Raw genomic sequence first — 17,298 nt, forward strand, 5'->3', positions numbered from 1 at the left:
CATTCAGAGACTTTGGGTTGTTTCTTTTGGGTCCATGGAGTCCAGAACACACTTCCTAGTTGCCCTGCACAGTGCCTCAGAGCTCGACTGCTGATGTTGTCAGCGCCGGGTGAGCTCCTCTCCCTGGTCCTCCTGAGGGCTCTCACCACGTCCTCAGTCCTGAAGCTGAGTGCAGAGCTGCCAGGTTTGAGTGAGGATCTGGACTCCTCAAGCTGGAGGATGTTGTCCGTCTCAAACATGGTGTAGAAAGCGTTGAGGTCATCAGGGAGGGAGGAGGGGTTGCTGCCCTCCACCTGGATGGTTCTAGGGGTGGTGACCACAGTATTCACAGAGGCCATGGTTTTGAGGCCCTGCCAGGCTGAGTGGAGGTCCCCTGTGGTGAATTTCTTTTCAACTGTGTTTTTATACTCCAGTTTAGCAGTTTTTATGGCCTTCTTGACCTCCCTGTTGACCTCCCTGTTGACCTCCCTGTTGACCTCCTTTTTATCCAGAAGAAAATCCTCCTTTTTTAAGGATTTCCTTGAGTTCCTTGGTGATGCAGGGTTTGTTGTTGGGGTAGACGGAGACTGTTTTTGAGGGGATAATGTTGTCAACACAGAAGGAGATGTATGATGTCACCATGTCGACTTGTTCGCCGATGTCATCAGAGGTAGAAAGAAGGCTGTCCCAGTCAGTGGCTTCGAAACATCCTTGTAGGGTGAGGATACTTTCCTCTGTCCACTGCTTGATGTTTTTGGTGACCTTTTTAATCCTCTTGATGACTGGGGTGTAAGCAGGGGCCAGCAGGATGGTGTGATGGTCTGAGAGGGGGGAGGGCTATAAATGCATCTGCTACAGAGCCATAGCATTTATCTCGAGTCTTCCCCTGACGTGTGCTGCATGTAACATACTGTTGGTATCGTGATGACCGCACTTAAGCCGCGTTAATGCTGACAGCGTTTTGTTTTTTGTTTTTGGAAACTAGTTCGTCCATTTGGACTTCTTCTGTTTTGTAAACGCGCAAATCAGTCCGTGTATGATTACGTTGCCCCGCCCATCAAAAAGTCTGCGCATGCGCGAATATATCGCCTATCGATGATTGTTGGACTGACGATTGCCGACTGGAAAATTTTTACATATGCCCAACCCTACTTAGAATAGGCAGTATAAACTAGCGTCTGATAAAACAGTTAAGGTTGTTGCTAATATTTTGTGCAAATCATAACTATATGACACACTGTCCTGTAGCTGCTGGGTGCTACGTATGCTGCCTTTTTACCCCTCAACTTTAAGAGGCTGACAAGGTGTAGTCGTCACACTGAAGTCTTCTGAAAATCTTGTGAATGTTATAACTCAAGAAGGAAGTCACCGAGGATTTTCAAATTGATAACATAGGAGCAGCTACTAAAATGTCCGATAACCTCAAGTCATAGTTGGGATTTTCACCATATCAGTAATTTGTGTTTTGATTTGTTTGAATCGTAAAAGCTATACACCTATTAGAAATAACAGGATGACCACCTGTCTAATATTGTAATGGTCTCTTTTGTGCTGCCAACACAGCCTTTGCCCATAGAGGCATGGACTCCACTAGATCCCAAATGGTGTGCTGTGGTATCTGGCACCGAGATGTTAGCAACAGATGCTTTAAATCCCGTAAGTTGCGAGCAGAGGCCTCCATCCCTGCACATCCCACAGATGCTCATTTGTATTGAGATCTGCAGAATCTGGAGGCCAAGTCAACAACTCAAACTTCTTGTGCTCCTCAAACTATTCGTGAACCCTTTTTGCTTTGTGGCAGGAAACATTATCGCTGAAAGACTCACAACCCTCAGGTAGTTCAGTTTCCATGAAAGTGTGTAACAAAGTTTAGGCAGATGGTGCACGTTAAAGTAACATCGATAGGGCAGGACCCAAGGTTTCCCAGGAGAGCATTACCCAAAGCATCACACTGTCTTTGAAGATGAGGGTCAGCCTTTGCTTGAGCTTTGGCATCCCATCATACTATCACTGGTTCACCACTGTTCCTTCTGCAAACCACATTTGATAGATAGTGACCAACGCACCATTGTCATCGAGCTGTCACAATTTGGCCTCTGTCAAACTTACTCACATCCTTACAGTTGTCCATTTTTCTTGGGTCTAATACATCAGCTTTAGGAATAAAATTTACTTGCTCCTTAATATATCCCACAGGTGCCATGATGAAGAGATAATCGGTGTTATTCACTTCAGCTGTCAGTGGTCATAATGTTATGCCTGACTAATAACAGACTAATGTGACAGCAGTGCAGAGGCTTCAGGACTTGTCTTAAAAGCTTTCTTCAGCATTAACGTAATCCAGTGAGAGTATTTCCACTGCTACACAGCAAACAATACATTTTTAATTTATTGATAATTAAATCAAATTCAACAAAATTCAATTCAATGTGGTTTAAGCAGTGCATATGTTGCTACTCTGGTGTAACTTGGTATAAGTTATACCTCGAAAGGGTCAAACGTGTCAAAAGTCAGTCGGTTTGAGCAGAATTAATCTTTGAGAATATGTATGTAGGTTTTCATTCATCTAGTTTATGGCAGTCTAAGGAGCTTGAAAAGAACACGACTTGAATTGAAGGAAGTGCACACAGTAAAATGTACACATAATAGTAAACCTTAATCTATCCAAGGCAACTAAACTGAAGAAGCCTCTCGCATAAGAAATGAAACATCTTCAAGTCCAGTCGCCATCTTTTAAAGATCCTTAATCTTCGAGAATAATTACTCGCAAGAGAGTGGATCTGCTGCAGCATGCATGTGTGATGACTTCTTTGTCTATGTGCCTCTTAAGCGCTACACAGGCGGGTTGCGGACTTTAGATATAGGCAAGGCAAGGCAAGTTTATTTGTATAGCACAATTCAACAGCAAGGTGATTCAAAGTGCTTTACAGAGACATTAGAAACAAAAACAAATAAAAAGTGTGATTTAAAATTGACTAAAACAAGCAAACAAACAAACAAAACAGTAGATAAAATCAAAACAGATAAAATCAGTAGTTAAAATGTAAGTTTTGGAATTTAAGCTTAAAAGTGTGGATTTGGTGCTTTATTCAAATGCAGCTGAGAACAGGTGAGTCTTCAAGCTGGATTTAAATAAACTGAGTGTTTCAGCTGATCTGAGGCTTTCTGGGAGTTTGTTCCAGATATAAGGAGCATAAAAGCTGAATGCAGCTTCTCCGTGTCTGGTTCTGACTCTGGGAACTGATAAAAGACCGGATCCAGATGACCTGAGGGATCTGGAAGGTTCATACTGGGTATATAAGGAATTTAATTCCAAGAGTGTGATGGTGTTGAGATTTTAGGATTTCTGGAAGTTGTGCAGATACTCAGCTGTGTACGCTTACTTGGTGTTCAAAGCTACTTTTTCACCTGTGCTGTTCATTGCTATGTTGTTGTCACATTATCCATACTCTGCAGTACTGCACATTATACAGCTGAATGAGTGTGGTTATATTTGCATAGTAGCCTATTTTATCAGCTCTGAAACAGAATTCTTAAACCCAGTTACAAAATATACTTCTAAATATTAACATGGCCATCCCACCTTCTCAAAGTGGGCTTGTAAAATTCACAACAGAACCATTTGTTTATATTGGAACTGAAAGAGTAAGAAACTGATCCTTCAGTGTTGTCTGACTTGCTTTTAATCAGCACTGTGTGAGAATGCAAAGTAATAAGTGCAGAATTAAACAAAGAAGTTTGGATAACTCTGAAAGTCAGATCTATGTTTAACCTGTTAGCACTGCTACTCCTGTTGCAGCAATGACACACAAAAGTAAACAGGAAATGACGCGGTGTGAAACATTGAGGGTGAATAACCAAACTTGCAAAACTTTAAGTTTATAAATTTAATAAATAATAGTAATAAATATTACTTAAATACTAGAAACTAGAAAGATAATTCATTAAAAATTATGCTATTTCATTATTTATCATTTTGAAATAACTCATTACTTTAGTGTATTATTAAACAATTAGATAATTGATTAAATATGTCATTAATAAAAATGGAAAATTGATGCATAATTTGTTGTGCATTAATTTGTGTTCTTGTAGATTCATGAAGTGTGAAATTTACGGTTTACATTATAAGTACACATCATGCTCACAATATGTAAATGTAAGTAACAAAGTGCCTTCAAAATAAAATCACTTAAAATAGTTTATGTTTTACAAAGTTAGCAATAGCTTCTAGTGAAAAAGCACCATCGTATTATTATTATTCATTATATTATTCATCCATTCATCCATTTTCTACTGATTATCTGGGTTACGGTTGCATATAATCTCTCCAACGAGTCCTCCCAATAAAACATGCCTGAAACACCTAACTTAGGATGCATCCAGAAAGCACTCTAGTCAAATTCAATTCAATTCAGTTTAGTTCAGTTTTATTTATATAGTGCCAAATCACAACAATAGTTGCCTGAAGGCGCTTTATATTGTAAGATAAAGACTCTACAATAATACAAGAACAACAGAGAAAACCCCAACAATCATATGACCCCCTATAAGCAAGCACTTTGGTGTAAGTTGGAAGGAAATCTCCCATCTTCAGCTCCCATTACAGGATTGGGGAGACACTCGAGTTATTCCTTCTGCCACTTGACTCCATCCACAGGCTGTGCTACACTGTGATAAAGTGATAAAGACCCTACTTCTTGAACATGGTGTTCGTTATGGCCATCTCTCACCAGTCCAAGCCCTCTTCACAGGAAATAGTTTCCAGAGCCTGAGCTTCATGTTGAGGTGAGCCTGATTATATTCAGCTCTGACTCCTTCCCCAACAGGAGTTCCACGAACCACAAGCCAGATTCAGGAACCCAGGGACTGGTAGAACCTGGAACTATGGCCACAGCCCGATCCACTCCGGTAACCCTGTCCCAGGCAGGCTACACTAGACTGTTTTTGTTGTGCCTTGATTTTTCTGTGAGATTTTGAATTCAGCGCTGAATGAGTTATTATTACTCCCATATGCTAGTGTGCAAAGCAAAGCTATACGAGGCGCAAGGTGGCACAAGTCATTGCTGGACACCATGAAGATTGTTGACGGTTATTTATTGATATTTTTTAAGTTTGGGCGTGGTTAGTTTGAGGAAAAGCTCGTGGCTTGTGTGACAAGATCTTTGTTTTTACACCCGGGGAAAGAAAAACATGACACTGAACCTCCAGGTCTATTACATGCTGTAGAGGGATAATAGCCTGATTAATTAAATTCAGTTTCATGTATGGCAGGAGTTAATAACAGCGGTTTTCCCATGGTGCTTAAACATTACAGATCCATTTATTCAAATGACAAGCAAGAGTTACCTTTACCGAGCTCGCCTGTGGGACATTTGGCCCAGTCTGAAGCACAATTATAGTTGTAATAACAACTGTTAATAGCTATTTAATGTGCTAATAACATTCAATAGTGGCTGAATGTGAATACTTCTTTCAGGGCTGCACATTTTCACTAACTTGGTAAAGCAATTATTTAATTTAGCTTCTGGATCTTTCGCTTTCCTTTTTGCATTCTCTTTCTCTCTTCCTGTCTTGCCTGTCTTTTCCTTTCTGTCTGTCGTCTCTCAGATTACAGTGAATGTGGCTCAGGGGCGAGTGCAGAGCCCCTCCCCTCAGCCTCGCTATAAAAGCTATGCCTACACCCAGGCTGCATATGTCCAGTCGCCCGAGCAAAAGAGGAGGCGTTTTACTGATCAGGTCCGTGTCTCACACTAACACTTGATGCCAGTTCCCCGTCTGTCTCTGCATGTGTGGTTTTTGTCCTGTCTGCTCCCCAGAATGTGTCCCTTTCTTTAAAATGCTGTTTGTTTTTGTGATGTTTTAAAAATGCATTAAACATGTGAATTCTACTTTTGAAATTTTAACCCAGTGTACAGTTTTGCAGTGTGTTTACGTTTTCAATGCAAATCATGATTTGAAATGCATTGACTTTTCTCATCAGTGTTAATTTCAATCATTTATAAATCAAGTCATAAGCTATACTAATGTGTGTTTGTGTATTCACTTTAAATCAGTAGTGATACAGCTCGCAGTTCTTTGGCAGCGTGCTGTAGATGAACAGCGGTTGACTTTACTTAACTTTGAAAATGTTGGCAGTCAAGAGGAATATATACAAAACAAGAGAAAGGTGCACAATAGAGAACAAGTTGTTCTTAGAAGTAGTGCAAAGGAAAAGGATTAGGTTTGAATAGAGTCCATGGTCGTGTCCAAATTCATGGGCTGCATCCTCCTGAGGACCCGGCCTTCGCGGTCTACGTGGGCCGGGTCCTCAGAAGGTCGGGTAGGCCGGAAGTAAATGGCTGTGAAATTGGACGTTCTAGCCTTCAGATTAGCGTCACCTCTGTCTCGGTCGAGTTTAATAAACTCAGCCGTCTGCTCCTTGCTATCTAAAATATAACAGGACACTGGCGTAAACTCTCGACCGTCTCACACTTCTGTTTAATCAGTTTTCTGTTTGACGTTTATTCAGCTGTGTAAAAACCAAGGAGGAACCCACCCGGGGGATTAATAAAGTTTTATTTAATCTAATAATCTAATAACTTTAATCTCAGCCAAACCGATTTACTCACGAACAAATAAAACACTGAAAAAGTCCAACAATAACATTTTTAGGTTGTCTAAGTGACTTATATATTACGTTTAACCCGAGTAGCAAAACTCTGCGGTGATCTGAAAATGATGTGCCAGGAGTTGTGCCGTTCTCGGCGGCTTCAGTGACCCTCGAGCTCCCGGCTCGCTATCAAGCTGGTGGGTAGCAGACGTCTCCGAAAACGTCGAAGCACTTTTGCAAATATGCGATATCTTGATAAACGGAGCAGATATTTGATGTTTACACAGCTACTTTCTCACCTGAAAATATGTTAAACGTTTATTTTGTGACCCAGAAAGATTAGTATGAGTAATTTTAAAACTTAGTAGCGGCCGCCATTGTTGGAAACTGGAGTTTGGCTGGGCCGCGCTATGAATTCTGGGATATGGTAGGCCACGAAGGACACACCCGACCCATCCTTCAAATTCGGGGAAAAGGAGGACACATTTGTCGGCTGCATTCGGAGGAGTCTACAAATTTGGACAGCCTTCGGCGCGTCGCTGTGATGTAATCGGTCTACAAATGCGTCCTCAGGAGGATGCAGCCCATGAATTTGGACACGACCCATGTGTGGGCGGCCAGAGTGATGGGGGTTACTCAGACCATGGCTTAGAGTGGTGAGGTGGGTGAGCAGGGCAGTGGGTCAAGCGGGTGGTGGGGTGCAAGGGGTCACCTGTGATGGCCCATTCTAGTCCAGGTTATTTTTCCTCAGGACATGGAGGACGTGCAGTCGCTGCTGGGCGTTCTTTACCTGGGTGTTGGTGTTGTGGGTCCAGGTGAGATCAGCAGAGGTGTTTGGTGCCCAGAAACTGAAGGTGGAGACAGATTCCACCCGCTCTGCATTTATAATCGGAGGGGAACGGACCTGTCTGTGCCTCCTGAAGTCGGTTATGAGTTCTTTTGTTTTAAGGATGTTCAGCTTCAGGTTATTTTCTGAGCACCAGCAGGACAAATTCTCTACCTCCGCCCTGTACGCTGTCTCTGGGTCTCTGGGTGCTCTCTCTGCTGTTTACTCATAATAAGATGAAGGCACTTCAGTGCCAAGATAACGTTAGCATAGGGTGGGGGGTGTAAACAATGGTAACTGTAACTGTAAATGGTAACTGTGGCTAATGTTAGGTTGTGAGGTAGATAGAAGAGCCATGAATGGGCAGCACAGAGCCTGTAGGACCGGTTCGGTGCCTCCTCTGAAGCATCTGGGATTTTTGGATGGAGCCAGGATTCGGTTACGATCAGTAGACAACACTCCCGGACGGTTGTAGTAAATCTCTGATTGAAGCTCCTCCGTTTTGTTTGTGAGGGATCTGGCGTTGGTCAGGACGATGGATAGTTGTTTTCACGACAGAGCACAGACTAAACACGAGGATAAATTACTTATTTGATCTTTCAGCACTCTTGAAGCTTTTATAAGAACAAGCTTGTACTTGGTTTGGTCATCTGAGTGTCAAGTCAAACCCATGTGGATGGAGTTAAGCTATATGTAGCAATTTTCTCATAAATCGTTTAATTCAATGGCTCAAGAATACTTGCAGATATGCAGTATTCTTGACACATCTGCTTAACTTGCAGATAAGCAGATGTGTCATGCTGACATATCTACTTAAACCGTTCTATTCAATAATATTTGGAAAGTCAAGGGGAGCTATTTGATTAAATGAGCACATGCTGCTCCTCTTCTGGGCAGAAATCAAGTGCTGTGGTGTAGAACTAAAAGCCCAGAAGTGCACAAGTACAATGAAATCATGTTTTTTGGCCTACAAGTATAACAATAAAAAGGCTGGTTCGTGTTTATCTTTGGTTGTTACAACAATTCAGAGACGTTGCTGACGCAGCTTTTTTGAAAGGAACATTAGACAGAGTCAGCTAAACCGTATCAAACCCACGACTGAACACAGAAATAGACGTCTAAAGCTTTCTCTTCTTATTGTTTTGATCTTGTGTGAAAATCAATCAATTGTCACATGAGCTTTACATCTAGTAGGTGAACCTACAAGCATATTGATTGTGAGGTGACATCAAGAGGCTGTTCAAGCTATCAACAACTATCATTTTATAGACAAGAGAAAATGCAATTTTTCTACTGACGTTTTTGCATCTTGAGAAAAAGAAAAACAAACACATTTCATACTGATTCTGACAGTTCAATCTTTAACCCAACTGTGCTCTTCAGTATTTGATCTTTTTTCTATTTTTCACCACCTTTTGCTGTTTTTGGGGATGGACTAATAATACATGTAAAACTTAAAATATGAAGCACTTTCTAAACATAGTTCCAAAGTATGTTACAGAACACAAAAAAGTAAAAACAGCTAAAGCAACGATAATTTAAAAAAAAGAAACAGTGTATAACTATTACAGGTAGGATCAACCAATATTAGAAATGTATCAATTAGTTAATAATAGAAAATAAAAAAGTCAGAAACGAGATTGTGTAGGGTTTACTACAGAAGAGGATTAGGCCCACTAGAAAAAGAAAAAGTGTCACTGATACAAAAGTATCCCATTTCTGAGGAAAAAGTCAGAATTCTGACTTTTTTCTCAGAATTCCATTCCAGTCCATTCCTCTTCCGTAGCCTTACACCCTTACACTTTTACCCTACTCTCCTTTTATTTGTTTATGTTAGATAGACTAAACATTTATGTGTCTGCCGTCACACAGATCTGAACAAAACAGACATGAAGAGACAGCAGCGTTGACTGTGGTTGGCAGTTATTGAATCATCTTATGTATCTTTTTAGGACCTTATTACCAGAGAGAAGAATGAAGTGAGAGAAACAGCACTGAGATAAAAAGAGAGAAGTTATTGGTGTCTAGATCAGAAGTGAGCGCACAAAGAGAGATCAGGGGAGAGAGAGGACGAGTTAAGTTTGGAGAAAGTTTAAAACTGCTCGTCATCATCATCATTAATATCTGACACTCGGAGGCTTCTCCTTATCTCTCTTTATCGCCTCCCACATTTCTTTCACATGTTGCCTTTAATATTTTCTACTCGTCCCGACCCCTCCCTCCTCACCCCTCCTGATTTTGACATACTGCTTGTTTTATCATCTCTGTCTGTCCTCTTTTCCCCTCGACTTCTTAACCCTGGTGCCCTCCATTCTTCTGTTTCTCCACACATCATCTCCACCCTCTGACTGTCTCTGCCTGTTATCTCGAACCTGTTGCTGCCTTGTTTAGTTCCTGGATCCCGGCCAAGAGGAGCTGCAGCAGCGTCTCAGTCCTCTGCCTGCAGGAAGCACCAGCCTGGAGAGCTACCAGGCTGCACTGGAGGAGGTGAGACAATGTGGTGATGATAAAGGACTTATATCTGCTTTATGAAACATTTAATGTACAGAAGCAAATATTGTGTGTGCGTGAGTGTGTCTGTGTGTGAGTCACCACCTTCCTCCCAGTGATCCTTGTATAAGAAATGTTTCTTCACACTGTCGCCGGGCAGGGCATTTTAAACGCAGACTGTTTCTACAAACATTTGTGGAAGAATGAGTCGCTTTCAGGAAATCAGTGACTTTCATTGCGGTACCATGATAGGATGCCACCTGTTCTCTACTAAACTTTCCAGTGGATGCTGAGGTACATAGTCCAGAGAGGTCGCCAACTTTCTGCAGAGTTGATTGCTACAGATCTCCATACTTCATGTGGCTTTCAGAGTAGCTAAAGAATAGTGCGTAGAGATCTTTACGGAGCTGTATTCAAGCATTATATCACCAAGCACAATGCAAAGTGTCAGATGGAGTAGTATAAAGCACGCTGCCACTGGACAGTGGAAAAGGGCGATCGTGGCTCAAGAGTTGGACGTTCGTCTTGTAATCGGGGGGTTGCCGGTTCGAGCCCCGGCTCCAACAGTCTCGGTATTTGTGTCTTTGGGCAAGACCACCTACTGGTGGTGGTCTGTCAGTGCGCCCCAGGGCGGCTGTGGCTACACATTAGCTACACTGTAGCTTGCCATCACCAGTGTGGATGATTGTGTATAGTGTAAAGCGCTTTGGGGTCCTTAGGACCAAGTAAAGTGCCATACAAATGCAGACCATTACCAAGTGTTTTCTGGAGTGACTCCTCCTTCTTCTATGTATTGCAATCCAACACATGAGACAGATGAGGTTTGGTGGTTTCCAGGAGAACAGTACTTGTCTAACTGCATTGTGCCAAGTTTGGTGGCAGATTATGGACTCGGTGCCCTATTTTCAATGAAAGACATTGTGGACAGTTTCATGCTCTCAACTTTGTGGCAAGGATTTCCTGTTCCAACATGACTGCTCACCAGTGCACAAAGCAAGCTCCATAAAGACATGTGCCAGTGAGTGTAGAAGAGTTCTGATTTCAACCCAATAGTACAGATGGATCGATCGGACAAATGATGTTTAAAAATGGGGTTTTCGGGTGGCAGGAAAAGAGGAAGACCAGAGAGAAAGTTCATGCATGTAGTGAAAGAGTAAATGCAGAGGGTTGGTGAGATGGAAGAAGATCTGATATATCAACCCCTAGAGGGAGAAAATGAAAGATAAACAAGAAGTAAAAAACTTTATTTTAGAAAAAAAAGAAAGTATGCTATTGTTATGTTAATTAAATGTAACTTTTAAGGTCTTGACGTGGCTTCTGTCCGCTGAAGATGGTCTCCAGGGCCAGGCTCCTATCTCCAACCATGTGGAGGAGGTTAAGGAGCAGTTTCACACACACGAGGTAGGAGGAGCACTAGTGAAATCCTATGTCTTCATAAATGTATTGTATTATTTTTTTAAGATTCAACACTTGTTCTCAGGATTCCCAGCAAAACAGTGAATTTTTGAGAGTTAATAGAATTTTAAATTCTTTTGTCAGAATAGATTAGGGTGACCAAAAAATAGACAAACTAAAGTACAGCTGGTAATAAAATGTTTGTACTGTCTTACATTTCTAAAGGGATTTTATGTTTTCACACATTTGCGTACAGCTGAATCTTTGCAACTGTATAATTATAGGTGAAATGCCCAAATAACACTGAGCTATTATTTCGTGTGCACAACATCAGAAAACGTTTTTTTTTTTTAAAGGATTCTCATATTTGTGTCAGCAGCAGCGGAAAATGTATTGATTATCATTATCATCAATCCATAGAATATCCAATAGCTAAAAAAAAATAATTTTACAGTTTCACAATTTAAGATGTGAAAGGGGGCTTTAAAAATCTGCAGTATCAACATCACATTTTGCTTGTGAAATGTGATCAAAGAGCAGAAATATGAAAGGGGTTTAAGTCAGCGTCTCCAACCTTTTTTGCGCCACGGACCGGTTTATGCCCGACATTATTTTCATGGACCGGCCTTTAAGGTGTCGCGGATAAATACAACAAAATAAAACTAGTACCGGTACCGAAAAAAAGAAGATTTATTCATAACACACGTGAAAAGACCCAGGAAAACCGAGTAAACGATAAAAACGATAACAAAATAACGCTGAAAACCGATAAAAACCCTGAAAACTATACATTTCACACCTGAGCCTCAACTCTCGCGGCCCGGTACCAAACGACTCATGGACCGGTACCGGTCCGAGGCCCGGGGGTTGGGGACCGCTGGTTTAAGTCACAGTCAGAATAAACAGTTGCAGTTACGTCAGTTAAATCTGTGAGATATGGATTTCTTACTGTAATAAAACTTGGAATTTTTTTTAAATCTGTTGTTTGTAAGCATTTGTGGTAGCTGTTTGCAATGTGCAGCTGTTTTCAGCTTTAACTGTAAGTGATGCTTTAACATACTGAATGGGATTAGATTTACTCTGACCATTCTGCTTTCTGATATCCTGGAAGGATCACGTTGCAGTTACGTGTTCAATAAAAACAGATGAAGCAGTAGGTGCCATAGTAATATGAGGTACCCCCTCACCTTTGTAGGATTACTCAGGCAAAAAATAGTTGAATTACTGTGAATATGCATGTGCAATTCTTCCATCTGTTTCTTTAATAACAGGGGTATATGGTGGAGCTGACAACACACCAGAGCAGTGTAGGACGAGTCCTCCGGGCCGGTGCTGCCCTGCTGGGGGAAGGAAACCTGAGTGAAGAGGAGGACTCTGAAGTCAGAGAGCAAATGAACCTTCTCAACTCGCGGTGGGAGCACCTAAGAGTCGCTAGCATGGAGCGACAGAGCAGGTACATGCATTAAAATGTATGCATCAGTACAATCAACAATATTATACTCACATCTATCTTATTGATCTTGTTTCGACAGAAGCCTGGGTCATGTGATATTTTGAAAGTATTTTCATAGACGATATATCTTTAAGTCATTTTCTATCAAGCTTCTGTCAAGGACACAGTTTTTGTTATTGCTGCTGAGTATCAACCACGAATTAGTCACACAAGGCACAAGTATCAGCCATATCAATTAACCACTCCTTATTTCTGTTTTAAGTGCAATGGTTTCATAAAGGCTAAAAGATATGTTGCATATAGTAACCATTGTCCTTGATCTAAATATGTAAGAAAAATTGTTTATGTTTCTGTCCTGTTTGTTTGTATTTGTGTCTTTCTGGCTGCTGTTACAACCAAATTTCCCCTTTGTGGGGCAATGAAAGGATTATTCTATTCTATTCTATTCTATTCTATTCTATTCTAAACAACATAATGAATATTCTCACTGAGACTATTTTTTAATGGGTCTAAAAAGGTTTCTTGTTTGCATTGGTGATTATCAGAGATTGCATCAGTGAGAGCTTCACCAATCACCAATACAGTTTAACATTTTTTTACAGTTTAACATTTTTTTACAGTTTAACATTTTTTTTACAGTTTAACATTTTTTTACAGTTTAACATTGATTGTGACTTTATGAAATTCTATTCACTTCTCAAAATCTTGCATCTTCGGCTCGAAGACTGTAAAAACCTTTTCAGCACCACCAGTATTATAATGTGTGATATACAGTTGTGATCAGAACTTTACACTCATCATGGACACGAATGTCAATCCCCAATGTAATTTCTTTGATTTTGTTCAGCTGTGTTTTCCAGGGTGGAATCATTGTAATGCGTACATATGTTTTCTTTATTTATCTTTATTTTCTCTAATCCACACAGGGTTAAAATTAGATATGCAGGTCCAAATGTATGCATAGACTGCCACTAATATTTGGTCAAACATGCCTTAGCAAAGTAGACACTTAATGATTGTCATCAAGAGGCTTCTGGCATAATTGTGTCTGTATATTTGTGGACACTTCTTAAAAATAGATTTAATTTAAACTGGTTAGTTTCTTGGCCGGGATCAGGCTTTTAAACATACCCCACAATTGTTTCAGTAGGGTTGAGGTCAGGGCTTTGAGAAGAACATTCCAGAAGCTTAATTTTCCTTTTCAAAACCAATTCTGAATTGAATCTGTATTTGGGATCATCGTCCTGTTGGAAGCTCTTGAAGTAGAGCAGGTCACCTACTAATTGGAAGGATGGTGGTTCAATTCCTGGCTCTCCCAGTCTGCTTGCAAATATCCTTAAGCAAGATACTAAGCACAAGTTGCTCTCAAATACATCCATTGAAGTGTGAATGTTAGATAGAAAGCTCTTTGATAGAAGAAAGTAGAAAGAAAGAAGTCCAGTTGATTTTGGGTGAAGTTGGGGAAAGTCCTTGTTCCATCCACTCTCTGCTATGAACCTGTTGTGGCGAATCCACTTAGCCAAAAAAAATGGATCGGACATCAGTTGTAGAAACGATATTCTTTATATAAGGCTTTAAATAAGGGGAATGTACAACAAATAAACTTCTCGACATCAGAGCAACATGTAATGGCTTCCCGAAACTTTCTCTGCTAGCTAAAAAACCCCAGAGTAACTTTTGTCTACCACAAAGGATTCTGGGAAACACAGTTTTCTAATGAAAATACCTGTTAAATGCTCCCCTTTAGCAGAAAATTAAATCTATAATTAACAGCTCTCACTAAACATGTGACTAACACTTAAATCACTTACAAAATAACCAAAATGCTGTTATCAAACAATAAACTGCAATAAAGTTACAACAGAACCACTAAACTCTTGCAGCAAACCAACCCCAGTGGAAAGCTTCACCTTTACGCCTCCAAAGATAAATTTCCACGACACTCACGCCCATGATAAGTGTATGTAATTTGACCTAATACAGTTCCTAAAAAGAGTGCTTTACCACTCTTCACTTTGCTAAAGCATATCCTGTTTTAAAATGTTTTAATAACACATCTAACAACTAATGTCATCCCACTAACACCACACCACTGAGACAAGATACTAAGTGTCAGTCAAGTAAATCAGCTCTAACTGCTAGTGCCTGAGGTTTAAACCCTTGTCTCTGTGGATAGCACGGTAGCATGATCCATCAGTGTTAGTTTAGCTCTGTCAGGTTAACACTGCCACCACACCTCCTTAGTCCAAAGACATGTATGTTAGCTTAACTGATGATTTCAAAGTGGCTGTGTGGAAGTGAGATAGATGAACACTTGGTAACAAGTAAGACTAGATAATAGCCGTGGAAATACCAGACTGCTGTGGTTTAAATAAGACATTACTGAATTGCATCTCACTCCCAGACTCCATGAAGTTCTGATGGACCTGCAGCATGAGCAGCTGCAGCAACTCACAGACTGGTTGGATGTGACAGAAGCACGGATTAAGAAGATGGGGGCTCAGGCACTGGGACCTGACCTGGAGGACATCAAGCGCCGAGTAGAAGAACACAAGGTGGGCGTATACTGGTCCTTGTTTTTGAAACATTGCTTTACTAATCCAGCCATGTTGTTACCGTTCCCTTTTTCCTTATAATGTTACACAACAAGTTGTCATTCGCAATTAAACTGATTAATACATTCCTTACAGTCTTGCCATTAAGCTTTTGATTTCTTTTGATTTTTTTTGAAAATCAGTCTACAGATCTTAGTTTAAAATAAAACTTTGTAGATAAAACCAAAACTTGCTGATTTCACAATCGTCTTTAAAGTGTGTCGGCATGTTTAGGGAAACCTCCCTGAATGTATTAGGGGTATAGACCCAAGCACATTCTCTTTTTGTGTCCCTGGTCATGCCCTTGTGTCTGTCTCGTCTCTCTGTGTCCTGTCTCTGTGATTATTTGTTTTCCCTGTCTGGTCCAGTGAATACATCTTTAGTCCTGCTCCCAGTATTTATCTGTTTCATCCTTTTGTCTCCTCAGTCAGTCGTGTCTCCATGGCTACGTTCACACTGCAGGTCTTGATGCTCAATTCCAATTTTTTGATCAAATCCGATTTTTTTGTCTGCTCGTTCACACTACAAATAAAATGTGACAGCAAACGCGCTCTAGTGTGAACGCTCAAAGCGGCCGCATGCGCAAAAGAAGACGTCACACACAACGCGCTCTGTTTAGACCCAGAGCAACAGTGTTGTTTGACTGATGGTCGTTAATATAAAGACTTCGGACTTTACGTTTCCCAATTTTGCTTTAAGTTATTTTGTTATTTACATAATAATGTAAATAACCTAATAATGATCCTTATTGCTGTTTTAGAGGAGCGCTGCTTCAAAGGATAGTTGCAGATTTCTGTCAGAATCTGCAGATTATACAGTACAAATAAAATGTTCACGTTTCTCCAACGTTGTCTTCCCAACAGTTTCACTGACATCTACACCGGATGTCCAGGAAGCGTTCACGATGTCTTCTCCGCTGATAATTGGCGTCTGTCTTGTGTCAGTGACGTAAAAGACGGATTTAATACGACATGACCATCAAACAGCAGCTTTCTAAAACATCAGATATGTATCGGATTCAGGACCACATACGAAAGTGACCCAGATCGGATTTGAAAATATTGGATTTGTGCCGTTCACACTGTCGTACCATGATCGGATATGGATCGCAGAGGGTCAGAAAAGTTGGATTTGATGCGCTTTCGCTGCAGTGTGAACGTAGCCCATGTCTGTTTATGTCCGGTCCCTCTGTCAAGTTCACGTGTCTTATCTGGCTCTCAGCGTGTGCATTACATACTGTTTTATTTTGATAGTCCTCTGTCTCATGTGGGTCATGTTCAGTTGTGCTTCCTGTGTCTTGTCTGTCAGATTCTGTTCAGCTGTGGCAGGTGTGTCCACTCTGCTCTAATCTCCTCCTATGTACATAGTGGCTGTATCCCAATTCAGGGTCTGCAGCCTTAAAGTACGCAGCCTCAACGATCCTCAAGGGCCGCGTACTTAAAGACCGCTAAGGCCGGAAGTGCGAGGCTTGTGAAATGGGATGGTCTAGCCTCTGTTGCGCTGCCCAGGTTGCCTAGCAACCATGATACTAACAGCTGGAAACGTTTCATACAGCTTTGTTTGACAGAAATGAAGGAGAAAATCTTTTGTTCATTTGTTTGTTTCTACATGAGCTTTGATCGTTCTCTGATTAAGCTCAGCTATTGAACGGCGTATATTTTAAAGTAAAGGCTTTAAAACCAAGTTAGTACAAACGTCACTAATGTCACATGACTTTGCCGACATGTGGCCAACAGTAATGTTTTAATGTTCTTCATTATTAAACATTTGCACATAAATAAGTGACATAATATTCAGTACTTACTTAAAGTTTACTCTTCGGCGCGCCTCATCCGCTGTTTTTTTTCGGCAAAATTATCCACACCCACCGCCGCGCTATGCATTCTGGGATATGTTGGGCCACGAAGTCTACACCGCCACGTCCTTAAAATTCAGGGAAATGAAGGACACATTTGAGGGCCGCATTTGG

At 40.9% G+C, this 17,298-nt stretch overlaps 1 protein-coding gene across 3 annotated transcripts in view; it reads left to right on the plus strand.

The window, feature by feature from the left end:
• dmd (dystrophin) overlaps window positions 1-17,298 on the plus strand; it is a 301,323-nt gene that overhangs the window by 121,059 nt on the left and 162,966 nt on the right. For all 3 annotated transcript variants that reach the window (XM_087836862.1, XM_087836863.1, XM_087836864.1), the window contains exons 10-14: window positions 5,590-5,718; window positions 9,789-9,884; window positions 11,190-11,288; window positions 12,554-12,735; window positions 15,140-15,290. In XM_087836862.1, the coding sequence (XP_087692988.1) occupies window positions 5,590-5,718; window positions 9,789-9,884; window positions 11,190-11,288; window positions 12,554-12,735; window positions 15,140-15,290 (657 nt within the window). The remainder of the gene's footprint in view (window positions 1-5,589; window positions 5,719-9,788; window positions 9,885-11,189; window positions 11,289-12,553; window positions 12,736-15,139; window positions 15,291-17,298) is intronic.

The sequence above is a fragment of the Neolamprologus brichardi genome, chromosome 23 (genome assembly GCF_056152115.1).
Source record: "Neolamprologus brichardi isolate AB-2024 chromosome 23, ASM5615211v1, whole genome shotgun sequence".
NCBI classification, from domain to species: Eukaryota; Metazoa; Chordata; class Actinopteri; order Cichliformes; family Cichlidae; genus Neolamprologus; species Neolamprologus brichardi.